Source organism: Oncorhynchus masou, chromosome 6 (assembly GCF_036934945.1).
Source record: "Oncorhynchus masou masou isolate Uvic2021 chromosome 6, UVic_Omas_1.1, whole genome shotgun sequence".
In the NCBI taxonomy this organism is placed as follows: domain Eukaryota; kingdom Metazoa; phylum Chordata; class Actinopteri; order Salmoniformes; family Salmonidae; genus Oncorhynchus; species Oncorhynchus masou.
In genome coordinates this window covers 67,142,286-67,157,683 of record NC_088217.1, presented here as the reverse complement: position 1 = coordinate 67,157,683, position 15,398 = coordinate 67,142,286, and the positions used below count along the sequence as shown (strand labels likewise).

The 15,398-nt window shown below is 47.1% G+C and overlaps 1 protein-coding gene across 1 annotated transcript in view; it reads right to left on the bottom strand.

Annotated features, from left to right (window-relative positions):
• The window catches only part of LOC135541666 (ras-associated and pleckstrin homology domains-containing protein 1-like), a 73,261-nt gene that overhangs the window by 17,665 nt on the left and 40,198 nt on the right, over window positions 1-15,398 (bottom strand). The window contains exons 6-11 of the mRNA XM_064967983.1: window positions 15,082-15,156; window positions 10,316-10,393; window positions 5,337-5,496; window positions 1,163-1,284; window positions 765-830; window positions 498-641 (exon numbers count right to left, since the gene is read on the bottom strand). Coding sequence (XP_064824055.1) covers window positions 498-641; window positions 765-830; window positions 1,163-1,284; window positions 5,337-5,496; window positions 10,316-10,393; window positions 15,082-15,156 — 645 coding nt within the window. The remainder of the gene's footprint in view (window positions 1-497; window positions 642-764; window positions 831-1,162; window positions 1,285-5,336; window positions 5,497-10,315; window positions 10,394-15,081; window positions 15,157-15,398) is intronic.

The window sequence follows — 15,398 nt, the reverse complement described above, 5'->3', positions numbered from 1 at the left end:
AATAAGCCTGACTAACCGGTGTCTGTATATAGCCTTGCTACTCTTTTTTCTAAATGTCTTTTTACTGTTGTTTTATTTATTTCTTTACTTACCTACACACACACGCCTTTTTTTCCACACTATTGGTTAGAGCCTGTAAGTAAGCATTTCACTGTAAGGTCTACACCTGTTGTATTCGGCGCACGTGACAAACAAAAACTTTGATTTGATTTGCGGTTGAGAAATATTGGTCTCTGGGAGCAACCAATGACCCATGATGCAATAAGAGAAGAGGCACATGCTCGGTCGATCCCTGTGGAGTCCTGTGTCATCATATCCAGAAACAGGAAATACCAGAGAGATGGGGTGGATCTGTTTCTCATGAACATGTGAACCCCCAATACACACAATCAGGGACAACACACACACACAATCCAATCAATCAATCAAATGTATTTTAGAAAGCCCTTTTTACATCAGCAGTTCGATTGGCGTATTCAGTGGGTGGCTAAAATAACCTTAGCTTTGCTTTTCGGGACGTAGTAGATTCCTGATGCGCGCAGCAGGAAGTATCGCTTCTTCCACGACTTCTTCCCATCATCCTTCAGCCAGAGGATTCCCTCTATTTCTGGTACTGACACTGAGCTGCCACAGAAACACTCCTGCACAAACACATCATCGTTATTAGTGTAATCTAAAGAGCGCGAGAGAGGCGCGTGTGGTAGTGTGGGAGAGACCGTGTGTGTGTGTGTGTGTGTGTGTGCGCGCATGTATGTGTGTCTCACCTCTAGTAGGGCCTCTTTATTCCTATCGGCCATTTCAGAGGTCTCCTTCCTCCCCAACAAGTAGTTCTGTGAGTAAGCGGGGAAAATAGAGAGAAGGAGAAAGAGAAACAAGAGGAAAGCAAAGGAGAAATAGACACCAGTTGAAAACAGCAGATCACACACTCCTCCAGGCGAGCTGACTCGCCTAGCCTTCTCGCCTAGCCTTCTCGCCTAGCCTTCTCGCCTAGCCTTCTCATGTCCAATGCATTACTCAGTCACAACCTACTACTTAAACACACGCACTCTCAAGGGCTCTTAGCATGCATAAGAAATGTGTGTGTGTGTACTCTACACTAAAGCTGTGTGAGTAGTGTACACACAACACATTGGAAGGGGTTTTCCTAGTTCCAAGGTCTTACCTGGGGGTTCTTGAAGAGAGCATATTTCTCGATGCGCTCGATGAACATCAGTTTGTTATGGCTGTCTCTGGTCCAATTCAGTAGGTTCTCCACCAAGTTCTCATGGTCCTCAAAGATCCGCTCTGAGGACAGAGAAAGAGCGAGGGAGTGTGTGTGAAACATGGTTCAATCCATGGTCAAAGGTAGTGCACTATAGAAGGGAAAGGGTGCCATGTGTGACGCAGACTAAATAACCATGCTGCCTGCACCTTCCACGAGTGTTTCCTCTAGCAGCCTAAATAACCATGCTGCCTGCACCTACCGCGAGTGTTTCCTCTAGCAGCCTAAATAACCATGTAGCCTGCACCTTCCACGAGTGTTTCCTCTAAGCAGCCTAAATAACCATGCTGCCTGCACCTACCGCGAGTGTTTCCTCTAGCAGCCTAAATAACCATGTAGCCTGCACCTACTACGAGTGTTTCCTCTAAGCAGCCTAAATAACCATGTAGCCTGCACCTACCACGAGTGTTTCCTCTAGCAGCCTAAATAACCATGCTGCCTGCACCTACCACGAGTGCTTCCTCTAAGCAGCCTAAATAACCATGCTGCCTGCACCTACCGCGAGTGCTTTCTCTAAGCAGCCTAAATAACCATGCTGCCTGCACCTACCGCAAGTGCTTCCTCTAGCAGCCTAAATAACCATGTAGCCTGCACCTACCACGAGTGCTTCCTCTAGCAGCCTAAATAACCACGCTGCCTGCACCTACCACGAGTGCTTCCTCTAGCAGCTTAAATAACCATGTAGCCTGCACCTTCCACGAGTGCTTCCTCTAAGCAGCCTAAATAACCATGCTGCCTGCACCTTCCACGAGTGCTTCCTCTAAGCAGCCTAAATAACCATGTAGCCTGCACCTACCACGAGTGCTTCCTCTAGCAGCTTAAATAACCATGTAGCCTGCACCTTCCACGAGTGCTTCCTCTAAGCAACCTAAATAACCATGTAGCCTGCACCTACCACGAGTGCTTCCTCTAGCAGACTAAATAACCACGCTGCCTGCACCTACCACGAGTGCTTCCTCTAGCAGCTTAAATAACCATGTAGCCTGCACCTTCCACGAGTGCTTCCTCTAAGCAGCCTAAATAACCATGTAGCCTGCACCTACCACGGGTGCTTCCTCTAGCAGCCTAAAAAACCACGCTGCCTGCACCTACCACGAGTGCTTCCTCAAGCAGCCGAAATAACCATGTAGCCTGCACCTACCATGAGTGCTTTTTATAGCAGCCTAAATAACCACGCTGCCTGCACCTACCAAGAGTGCTTCCTCTAGCATTAGAAAGGCTGGGCGCCCGTCCCTGACTCACTCCATCACAGACAGATGAACAGCTGCAGAGACATTCACGGACAGTCTTGAAAACACAAACGGTTACAACACCAGCTACTACCTAGACAACACTACAAGTTGACACTGTCCGAGTGTCCACATTGGCTCAGTACGCCGCACTCTCTCCCAATATTCCGCCCCAAGTTTCCACCAGTATTTCACTCTCCTCCAGTATATTCCCAGTATCATCCTCAATCTCACTCAACTCCAGTATAACCCTGCATCTCCTCAATATCTCCCTCTCCCCCAGTATCTCCCTCTCCCCCAGTATAACCCTGTATCTCCTCAAAATCTCCTTCTCCCCCAGTATAACCCTGTATCTCCTCAATATCTCCCTCTCCCCCAGTATAACCCTGTATCTCCTCAATATCTCCCTCTCTCCCACTAAAACCCTGTATCTCCTCAATGTCTCCCTCAACCCCAGTATATTCCCAGTATCATCCTCAATGTCTCCCTCAACCCCAGTATATTCCCAGTATCATCCTCAATATCTCACTCTCCCCCAGTATAACCCTGTATCTCCTCAATATCTCCCTCTCCCCCAGTATAACCCTGTATCTCCTCAATATCTCCCTCTCCCCCAGTATAACCCTGTATCTCCTCAATATCTCCCTCTCCCCCAGTATAACCCTGTATCTCCTCAATATCTCCCTCTCCCCCAGTATATTCCCAGTATCATCCTCAATATCTCCCTCTCCCCCAGTATAACCCTGTATCTCCTCAATATCTCCTTCTCCCCCAGTATAACCCTGTATCTCCTCAATATCTCCCTCTCCCCCAGTATATTCCCAGTATCATCCTCAATATCTCCCTCTCCCCCAGTATAACCCTGTATCTCCTCAATATCTCCCTCTCCCCCAGTATAACCCTGTATCTCCTCAATATCTCCCTTTTCCCCAGTATAACCATGTATCTCCTCAATATCTCCTTCTCCCCCAGTATAACCCTGTATCTCCTCAATATCTCCCTCTCCCCCAGTATAACCCTGTATCTCCTCAATATCTCCCTCTCCCCCAGTATAACCCTGTATCTCCTCAATATCTCCCTCTCCCCCAGTATAACCCTGTATCTCCTCAATATCTCCCTCTCCCCCAGTATATTCCCAGTATCATCCTCAATATCTCCCTCTCCCCCAGTATAACCCTGTATCTCCTCAATATCTCCCTCTCCCCCAGTATATTCCCAGTATCATCCTCAATATCTCCCTCTCCCCCAGTATAACCATGTATCTCCTCAATATCTCCTTCTCCCCCAGTATAACCCTGTATCTCCTCAATATCTCCCTCTCCCCCAGTATAACCCTGTATCTCCTCAATATCTCCCTCTCCCCCAGTATAACCCTGTATCTCCTCAATATCTCCCTCTCCCCCAGTATAACCCTGTATCTCCTCAATATCTCCCTCAACCCCAGTATAACCCTGTATCTCCTCAATATCTCCCTCTCCCCCAGTATAACCCTGTATCTCCTCAATATCTCCCTCTCCCCCAGTATAACCCTGTATCTCCTCAATATCTCCCTCTCCCCCAGTATAACCCTGTATCTCCTCAATATCTCCCTCTCCCCCAGTATAACCCTGTATCTCCTCAATATCTCCCTCTCCCCCAGTATATTCCCAGTATCATCCTCAATATCTCCCTCTCCCCCAGTATAACCCTGTATCTCCTCAATATCTCCCTCTCCCCCAGTATATTCCCAGTATCATCCTCAATATCTCCCTCTCCCCCAGTATAACCCTGTATCTCCTCAATATCTCCTTCTCCCCCAGTATATTCCCAGTATCATCCTCAATATCTCCCTTTCCCCCAGTATAACCATGTATCTCCTCAATATCTCCTTCTCCCCCAGTACAACCCTGTATCTCCTCAATATCTCCCTCTCCCCCAGTATAACCCTGTATCTCCTCAATATCTCCCTCTCCCCCAGTATAACCCTGTATCTCCTCAATATCTCCCTCTCCCCCAGTATAACCCTGTATCTCCTCAATATCTCCCTCTCCCCCAGTATAACCCTGTATCTCCTCAATATCTCCCTCTCCCCCAGTATATTCCCAGTATCATCCTCAATATCTCCCTCTCCCCCAGTATAACCCTGTATCTCCTCAATATCTCCTTCTCCCCCAGTATATTCCCAGTATCATCCTCAATATCTCCCTTTCCCCCAGTATAACCATGTATCTCCTCAATATCTCCTTCTCCCCCAGTATAACCCTGTATCTCCTCAATATCTCCCTCTCCCCCAGTATAACCCTGTATCTCCTCAATATCTCCCTCTCCCCCAGTATAACCCTGTATCTCCTCAATATCTCCCTCTCCCCCAGTATAACCCTGTATCTCCTCAATATCTCCCTCTCCCCCAGTATATTCCCAGTATCATCCTCAATATCTCCCTCTCCCCCAGTATAACCATGTATCTCCTCAATATCTCCTTCTCCCCCAGTATAACCCTGTATCTCCTCAATATCTCCCTCTCCCCCAGTATAACCCTGTATCTCCTCAATATCTCCCTCTCCCCCACTATAACCCTGTATCTCCTCAATATCTCACTCTCCCCCAGTATAACCCTGTATCTCCTCAATATCTCCCTCAACCCCAGTATAACCCTGTATCTCCTCAATATCTCCCTCTCCCTCAGTAGAACCCCGTATCTCCTCAATATCTCCCTCAACCCCAGTATAACCCTGTATCTCCTCAATATCTCCCTCTCCCTCAGTAGAACCCCGTATCTCCTCAATATCTCTCTCTCCCCCAGAATAACCCTGTATCTCCTCAATATCTCACTCTCGCCCTATATATTCCCAGCATCGTTGCCATACCCATTTGCAGCTCGTTGATGGTCTCCACCAGTGACCAGTCGGGGCTGTAGCCACAGTGGGACTTGTCCAGCAGGCTGTCCAGCACCTGTCTGACAGTCTGTCTCTCATCCACCATCATGGTCTTGGAGCTCTCGTCCGACATGTGCACCCGGATCACCAGCTGGAGGACGACGACGAAGAGGGATGAGGAGGAAGAAGAGGTGCAGAACGGTCAGGCTCTTCGTATAGAACAGTTCTCTCACTAGCCTGAGTGCCAGTGTGCTTGCGCCATCATGCCAAATCTTTGTCATAACGAATGTTTGGCTTTGAGAATGACGGCAATGAAGTCAGCAAGAGCTTAACCTCGTCCACCAGCTGCCTCCCTCTCGGGTGAACTGTCAGGTTTTTACAGCGCCTCAAAACGGGACTTGACTGGAAGTCTATGGTGGGAGCGGACTAAACAACCGTTGGTTTTAATTGGCTGATCCATTTGTCCATCACCATCTAGCATAACCCTTAAAACCTCCCCCTTGCATTGTGGACTTCAAAGCGCACGGAGCAGAAGTGATTTAAACAAGGACAGGAGTTTGGAAAATCTGAAAGTACATATCTTACAAATAGTTCACACAAAAACGTTATATGCACCAACTCAAATTGGGCTTCCCCAAAACAATACGGTCAATGTGATATGTTAATTTTAATTGGCGATTTGCCATTTATCACAGTCCCATCTAATATTTTTCATTTATTTTTTTATTTCACCTTTATTTAACCAGGTAGGCTAGTTGAGAACAAGTTCTCATTTGCAACTGCGACCTGGCCAAGATAAAGCAAAGCAGTGTGAACAGACAACAGAGTTACACATGGAGTAAACAATTAACAAGTCAATAACAGTAGAAGAAAAGAGAGAGTCTATATACATTGTGTGCAAAAGGCACGAGGTAGGCAAATCACAATTTTGCAGATTAACACTGGAGTGATAAATGATCAGATGGTCATGTACAGGTAGAGATATTGGTGTGCAAAAGAGCAGAAAAGTAAATACATATAAACAGTATGGGGATGAGGTAGGTAAAATTGGGTGGGCTATTTACCGATAGACTATTAACAGCTGCAGCGATCGGTTAGCTGCTCAGATAGCAGATGTTTGAAGAAGGTGAGGGAGATAAGTCTCCAACTTCAGCGATTTTTGCAATTCGTTCCAGTCACATGCAGCAGAGAACTGGAATGAAAGGCGGCCAAATGAGGTGTTGGCTTTAGGGATGATCAGTGAGATACACCTGCTGGACCGCGTGCTACGGGTGGGTGTTGCCATCGTGACCAGCGAACTGAGATATGGCGGAGCTTTACCTAGCATGGACTTGTAGATGACCTGGCGCCAGTGGGTCTGGCGACGAATATGTAGCGAGGGCCAGCCGACTAGAGCATACAGGTCGCAGTGGTGGGTGGTATAAGGTGCTTTAGTAACAAAACGGATGGCACTGTGATAAACTGCATCCAGTTTGCTGAGTAGAGTGTTGGAAGCTATTTTGTAGATGACATCGCCGAAGTCGAGGATCGGTAGGATAGTCAGTTTTACTAGGGTAAGTTTGGCGGCATGAGTGAAGGAGGCTTTGTTGCGAAATAGAAAGCCGACTCTAGATTTGATTTTCGATTGGAGATGTTTGATATGAGTCTGGAAGGAGAGTTTACAGTCTAGCCAGACACCTAGGTACTTATAGATGTCCACATATTCAAGGACGGAACCATCCAGGGTGGTGATGCTAGTCGAGGGTGCGGGTGCAGGCAGCGAATGGTTGAAAAGCATGCATTTGGTTTTACTAGCGTTTAAGAGAAGTTGGAGGCCACGGAAGGAGTGTTGTATGGCATTGAAACTCGTTTGGAGGTTAGATAGCACAGTGTCCAAGGACGGGCCGGAAGTATACAGAATGGTGTCGTCTGCGTTGAGGTGGATCAGGGAATCGCCCGCAGCAAGAGCAACATCATTAATATATACAGAGAAAAGAGTCGGCCCGAGAATTGAACCCTGTGGCACCCCCACAGAGACTGCCAGAGGACCGGACAGCATGCCCTCCGATTTGACACACTGAACGCTGTCTGCAAAGTAGTTGGTGAACCAGGCAAGGCAGTCATCAGAAAAACCGAGGCTACAGAGTCTGTCGATAAGAATAATACAGCCATAACAGGCTCGCTCCCTCTCCTGCCTCGACTTTAAATCACACCTCTTTCAAGTCCCATCTAATACAGCCATAGCAGGCTCCCTCGACTTTAAAATACAGTCACAATCAACGAAACAGCGGTCATATCATTGGTGCACAATTATGTCATTACTTGTTGTCTTCAAATCGGTTTCTTTCAGTCAATACGTCCCGCGAAATGACCCACCAGGTTTGGTTGTGTTACAAACAAACCAGTTGATTGCAGTGAAACCAAACATGATTGAAAAAGTCACGTTTAGTGTGTGTATTTACGTCGAATGTGTCGTCGAAAATGGAATGAGACGGAATTCACGACACAAGCGGTTCACAAAATGTTTCGTGTTAGGCTATAAAAATGGATTTTATCAAACAAAAGACCATTCATTGTGTAACAATGAGCATTGGGATTGCAAACAGATGAAGATCGTCAAAGGTAAACTATTTATTTTATTGCAATTTGGGATGTTGTTACGCCTGTGCTGGTTGAAACAGTTTTTTTTAACGGGGCTCTATCCTCAGATAGTCACATTGTATTCTTTCGCAGTAAATCCTTTTTTAAATCTGACAACGCAGTTGGATTAGCAAGATTCTAGGCTTTCGACCCATGTGAGACACTTGTATTTTCATGAATGTTTAATATAACTATTTATATAGCGATCACAGAATGTTGTCGAATTGAATCCCGTTAACGGGTCCGGTGCGCAGACAGGACTTGAAAGGGGTGTGATTTAACCTGTCTAATACAGCCATAACAGGCTCGCTCCCTCTCCTGCCTCGACTTTAAAATCGCATCCCTTTCAAGTCCCACTTTGTGGCACAGTGTTACCAGGCTCTATGCACCAGATACTGGAGCCTGGGGACGAGGTTAGCAAGAGTATAAACAGATTTGGGGACCAGGCTACTTCATAACATAATTGTTGATATGAAACCAATTTCAGAGGGATGTTTCAGTGGCCCAAGGACAACTATTGAGGATGTGATATGAACCTGTGATATGCACCTTATGCCACAGTGTGTAGTATGGTGTCACAACATGCTGGTAAAATACAGGCTGCATCTGAAATGGCACCCTATTCCCTATATAGTGCATTACTTTTGAACAGCGCCTTTCAGAGGTAGTGCAACTACTGTGTATAGAGAATAGGGTGCCGTTTTGGACACAGACACCAGTGTATTTACCAAGTGGATCTAAAAATGGCACGGCTCCAAAGATTGAAACGGTCTTCAGTTGAACTTAGTCCTGTCTCCTTGCTGCCATCTAGAAAACATGTCTAAAGTATACAATGTTCAACAATGTTCAACAAATTCAGGCCCCTGTTCTACTGCAGTCCTGGTCTCCAGCGCTGTTTTGAATGCACCCCAGAGAGACTTAATACCACTGCGACAAAATCCCCTTGTGTCACATCCGGGCTCCCCTAGCCCCAGTAGTGAGTGTAGGCGGTTGGAGTGGTGGGCCAGTAACCAAAAGGTTACTGGTTCAAATACCAGAGCCGACAATGTGCCTTTGAGCAAGGCAATTAAACCTAATTTGCTCCAGGGGCGCCATAATTCTATGGCTGACGCTGTAAAACAACACATTTGGTTGCACCCTATCCGGTATACGGGACAATAAAACATTTGTTGTTGCGTGTGTACGTGCTTGTGAACATGTGTGACATGGTAGGGAGAAAAACACAGCCAGCACCCATGGGACTGCTCAGTAATCCTCTCCCACAGGGACTGCAACATCAAATCACTAAGTTAGCAGAGCCAATCAAATAGATCTCTAAACCAAACTGTAGCCAGAAAGCGGCTGTGTCCGAGACATGGGCATCCATTGAGTTTGACCTACATCCAGTCATGGGTTTAGTCCCAAACGGCACCCTATTCCCTATACAGTGTGTACTACTTTTGGTCAAAAGTAGTGCACTATATAGTCAACAGGGTTCCATTTGGAACGCTTCAATAGACCCCTCCCCAAAAAAATCCTCCCATTCTAAAATCATATGAGTCCAAATCCTGCCCTCCTAAAAACAATCCTAGCCTCTAGCAAAGTGGAGGTGGAATCGGTTTCAATGCAACGGTCAATCTTTGCTGCATTTTATATTGCAACACGGTAATATAGAGCAAATTCAACAACACACACAGTTCCAAAACAACATTCACAAAATGTCATATTTTTCTGTGTTCTACACATTTAACATACAGTGAGAGAGAGCGAGAGGACGACAAAGGGAAGAAAAGGATGAAAGAGCGGCCATCTTCGATTCAGCGTGTTTCTACAGTGACATTACATGCCAACATATTTGAAGAGGGCACAATCTTTGCATGCTAATATGTTGCGTATTTTTCTCCTGAAATGGATCAATTTAATCTAGAAGCTGGCTTAAATCAGTCAGTGTGGACCGAAATGGTGGGTCTACTCTCTCCATAATGTACTGGGAGAATAAGAGCACATCACTGTGTTCAATGGAGCCGTTTCATTCAGAGCAGTTGCACTTCATTCAAGCTCACCCACACTGGTGAAATGGCCCGATGGCCTGAAACCGGTGCCTGGTGTGGCTCACAGAACCAATTCACTGACTGGAACAGAGTGCAAAAGGACTCCAGTTGTTCACGAAAACAAGACTTGTTTATATCAACCCAAAGGACAAGGAGTCTTACAGATGCCAGTGAAAAATGTCTGATTGTATCTCGCTCTCCCTCTCAGACACGGGCATGAATGCACACCACACACAACTATGAATCACAGTGGGAACGGACAGCACGTACTGTAGAACAACACTGTATACGGGTGCACGTGGGTTGAGGTCAGAATCTTACCTTTTTGACTTGCGCCTCCTTGATTTTCTCCAGGGCCACTCGGATCTTCTCGGCCTTCACTTTGGCCCCCTGCTCCTCCTAGACACAGAGCAACAGTTAACACACACACACACACACACACAATGGCCAAACGTACACACACACAAAAACCAACAGGAGCCTTCAATACTGAGCCAACCTCCTCCTCAAGCACCTTCTCCTACTCTTTCCATACCTCTCTCCTCGTCGCAGGGCAGACAGTTGATGCCCTCTGAACTCTCTTTGCCAGATTTAGACCAAAACCGCTCACACCTCACCAGTCATTGACAAAGATGCTTAAGCGTACACATACTGTGCATTCCATCAATGGCTCTGGAATCGTTTACCTGGCTCCTCCAGCAAGACGACATCACCTCCATCTCTGGTATCGCCACCACAACACAGAACGCGCGTGTCCTCCCACACACAGATCAGCCCAACACGTCCGACTCCAACCCAACAGTAGATAGCCCTAAATCACCAGTGCTCCAATGCTCCATTGGTAAAAAAAAAAAAAAAAATGAAGAAAAAAAAAAGCTCTCAAAGATGGCCGCTCTTTCATCCTTCTCTCCCCATTAAATCGCCCTCTCGCTCTTTCTCTCGACGAGAGCAGAAGCCGAGATGCGGGAAATCCCTTTGGTCTCGCCACACGGCGGATGGGACACAATAGTGGAGGATCCCCCAAATGGCAAGAATCTGCGGAAGATATGAAGCCGGTCCTAAGTGTCAGATCCCTCCGCTACAAAACAACAACAACAACAACAAAAAACAAAGACGCTTAACATAGTACACAGAGAAAGCCTAGATACCACACAAAAAAATAGATAGTTTTCCCCGATGTCGGAACGTCACCATTCCAAAAATCCCGATCTTCTCCTTCCAAGACCCTAATTGAGTCAAGATGAATGGGACCATGAGACCAATGAATGTGACCAACGCAAAGAGACTTCAACCTGCTTCCACTCACTTCTCCTCTGACACGCTACAGCCAGGAAAGCAAGACCGGAGTGGAGTGTGTGAGAGATTACAGGCTCCTTGACACACGCACACACTGGCGCGCATGCACAAGATGAGCACAACTAACCCCCTCTAACTCAGAGACGAGACGCCCCTCCCCCTTCCATCCTCGCTCTCGCGAACAGCTGCGGAGTCCTGGGAGCGTGCCCAATCGCCGAAGCCATAATCCCCACACAAACAGGAGAACCCCTTCACCGGCTGGCGACAGAGAGGACCCCTCTGTCCAGTCACCCAATCACAATGTGTACCCGCTCTCCTCTCGCCAACCAGGGGGACCCGTTCGCCAGACCCTCTTCCCCCTTATCCAATCAGTGCAGGGGTAGCTGTGAGCAGCTTTGCCCCCCCCCCGACAACAGTAAACAGGGAGTGGTATTAGGGTAGTGACTATTTGGAGGAGGGGTTGGGGTATTAAGGTCCAAGCATCTTATCTGGGCACCCCCTCCATGACCCAGACTACCTTTCTGCATGAGTGGCGGTGTAATGCAAGAAAGGCAACACGCAGCGACAGGCTTTCAGTGTGGAGTGTGTGTGTGTGTGTCTGTGTATGCATCTGTGTGTGTGTGTGTGTATGTATCTCTGTGTGTGTGTGTGTGTGTAAGGGTTCAAAGGACCAATGGAGGATTAAAATATGGAGTCAATCCCAGTCACGCTTAATTTAGCTTTAGGACTGCGAAACCCCTTCTCCGTGTCCTCCTCCACAGCACTTTGCCTCCTGCATCCTCCTCAGTAAGTAGACATCTCTCCTTCTCTACTGCAAGCACTCTCCAACTGCATTTTCACAGGATTCCATGGAGGCTGAAAAAGGAATTTCTGCTGCGCCTATAAAAAGCCGGTCTTGCTCTCTCCCTGTCTCTTGTTCCTCTCCCTGTCTCTTGTTCCTCTCCCTGTCTCTTGTTCCTCTCCCTGTCTCTTGTTCCTCTCCCTGTCTCTTGTTCCTCTCCCTGTCTCTTGTTCCTCTCCCTGTCTCTTGTTCCTCTCCCTGTCTCTTGTTCCCCTCCCTCTCCCTGTCTCTTGTTCCCCTCCCTCTCCCTGTCTCTTGTTCCCCTCCCTCTCCCTGTCTCTTGTTCCCCTCCCTCTCCCTGTCTCTTGTTCCCCTCCCTCTCCCTGTCTCTTGTTCCCCTCCCTCTCCCTGTCTCTTGTTCCCCTCCCTCTCCCTGTCTCTTGTTCCCCTCCCTCTCCCCATCTACAGCTCTCTGTTCTTGGTAGTTCTATTCTGGCTCATGAAGCAGGGGAGAAGGGATAGTGTGGTGAAACATCTATCCGTCTCTGTGTGTGTGTGTGTGTGTGTGTGTGTGTGTGTGTGTGTGTGTGTGTGTAAAAGAGCAGTGTAACACTGACATACAAAACCTCCCATTGCCACCAACACCTCAGGCACTCTCTCGCTCTCCCTCTAAACCCATTTGGATGGCATTCTGAACACAGACAGATGGTTGGCTTAAAAACTGCTCATAAACAAATAGCCGTGTGCTACATTGGACTAGTACAACGTCATAATTAGTCAATTAAATCATATGGCCCCAAGGTCCTGGCCATGAAATTCGGGGGCAGACGAATTTTGTGTTTGTATGTGTGTTTAAGAATTTGAGATACTATGTCAGAAGACATACACAGGTGCGCGCCTCCTTCCCACAATCCTCCAGTGTTGGCATCCATAATATTCAAATGAGCAGCGATACAGGAAACTCCCCCTGAGAATGACTGCATAATTCCGTTCCCATACACATTAGGATAATTTAGGCCTTCCGCATAACTTAAAAAGTGCTTGACGAATTTGTTTTGGGTCTTCTTTTGAGTAGAGCCAATTGTTTAATAACAGATGTTTTCATACGTCGGGTGGCCTTGGCTAGCGTTTGCGCTAAATCAAGGAACGCCGAAAACAAACGCTTCTGGGTCTGTGCATCTAAAACAACGTCGGAGCATCACAACAGAGATAGATTTCGGGCAAAAACGGTGGTAATTTGCAGCATTGACAGATATACAGTACATGGCCATACTTCACCCTCGAAGACAGCATCTATCGCCAACTGCTCTCCGTGTATCCCAGGACGAGCACTTGGCTCAGCTGCTTTCGTTTTGAAGGCAAAAATCAAAATCACGATAGAAAGTGGCCAACTTTTACAATCCACCAAAGTCGACATCTGACACGCAACCATCAAACAAATGCCAAGAATGTACTTTACTGTGAAAAGCTGTGGGAGGGAGGGGAGAATGGGTTCTAGACTAAAGATGACAGATAAATAAAAACACACATGAGAGAGAGAGAGAGAGAGAGAGAGAGAGAGAGAGAGAGAGAGAGAGAGAGAAAGAGAGCGAAGGAATCGTGGAGCACAGAGAGGGGGAGAGAGCGACCTTTTCCAACCCTAAAAGAGGATTAGGCCATTCAAATAAAACAGGCCAGCAAATTGGCCAAATTTGGACAAATATCTTCAACAACATACTCTACACTGCTCTTTATTTTCTTCATGGAAATCTCCCTCAGTGTCACTTCACTGCACCAGACCAGTCAGTAAACCTATAAATGACTCGGCTTGTTATTTCTCTTTAGCTTTGGAGAGGAGGGTCGGGTCAGGTCAAAATCATTGACAAAAGGCTACGAAGCTGAAAACGTCAACCATGAGGAGGAAAACATGTAACCGCCTTGGCTCCTGTTAGTTTCAGAACAATGCTTACCATACCAGACAGGGTTGGGGTCAATTCCACTAACATTATTGCAATTCTGTAAGAAACAATGAAGAACATCGGAATCTCTGTTAACTTCCTGTTATGATCTAATTGAAGTGGAATTGACACCAACCTCGACACCAGTGTTTCTCAACCTTTTTTGGACCGGGTGGCTGCAAGCTCCTTTAATACGTAAAACGACCATTCTTCCCTGGTTGACCACTTCCATTAAAACGAGCACTGGAAAGTTGACAGAATCAGTGTCAGACAACTAACCGCCTGGGGGACTGCTGAGCAACAACCCAAGGACCAGACCCGGCCCGTGGACCGCAGGTTGAGGAACACCGGTTTATACCATAGCATTAGCGGCTCGCACATCATAGACATAATAGAAAAGGGAGCGTTCAGCGTTACACACACATCCAGCTCCATTTCTCTAAGCTCGGGCACATGTCAACCAGAGTCGACGCACGGCGTCATGCTCCAGACCCAGTGCAACTGAACGCAGCCCAGATGTAAAGGGGTTATTATAACCAAAACTCCAGATTCGGATCAAACACATGCCAAGTACATTCAAATTCTAACTCAAGAAAAGCCGTGCTTGATTTAGCACTTTCGGGATCATGCCGGTACTACTGTCCCAGGCAAATCAAGTCAAGAACATTTGAAAGTATTTCACATAAGTGTACATGACCCAGGTCTGTCAATACTGTCATGACAGTGAAGTTAGATAGAGTGTAAAATTGTACTGAGCCGCAGCGCCAGTTACCTGCCCTGCATTTCTCCCCCCCCCTCCCCCCTACTAGACAAAAGGAGTGCAGAGAATCAAATGTACACATCAGCACAGGGAGGAACAAGACAAAAACATGGATAACGGAAGAGATAAACGGGGGGGGGGCTGCATGCAGGAGAAAGGCGAGAGAAGAAAGCTCCGGGAGGATGAGATACAAGTGAAACAAGCCAATCAGGTCAATCGAGCATTGTGGGTGGGTGTTGGCACCGTGGGAGGAGCTTAGGGAGATGGTAAAAAGAGGTGTGGTTCAAGCACAGGCAAGTGAATGAGGTGTCACCTTGGTCAGCAGGTGAGAAGGCTTCCCTGCAATGCTTTTCAGAATGAGGGACGTTTCTCTGTCCAGATAGGAGTGCTTGGTGGCGCAGAGGTGAGGAGAGAAACAGGTAAGACAGTCAGGGCAATGATTCTCAATGGCTCATTAAAAAAATGCTTTTGAAGGGTGGTGGTGGTGGTGGGGGGGGGTTAAAGGGTGGAAGCAGGTGAGGTCCAATAGTTGGAGCACTGATCGTGGTGGTCATACTAGATAGCTGTGGACGGGGAAGAGAGAGAATTTATCAAAGGCACACTTTCTAAAGAGGATACTGCTGTGATCGC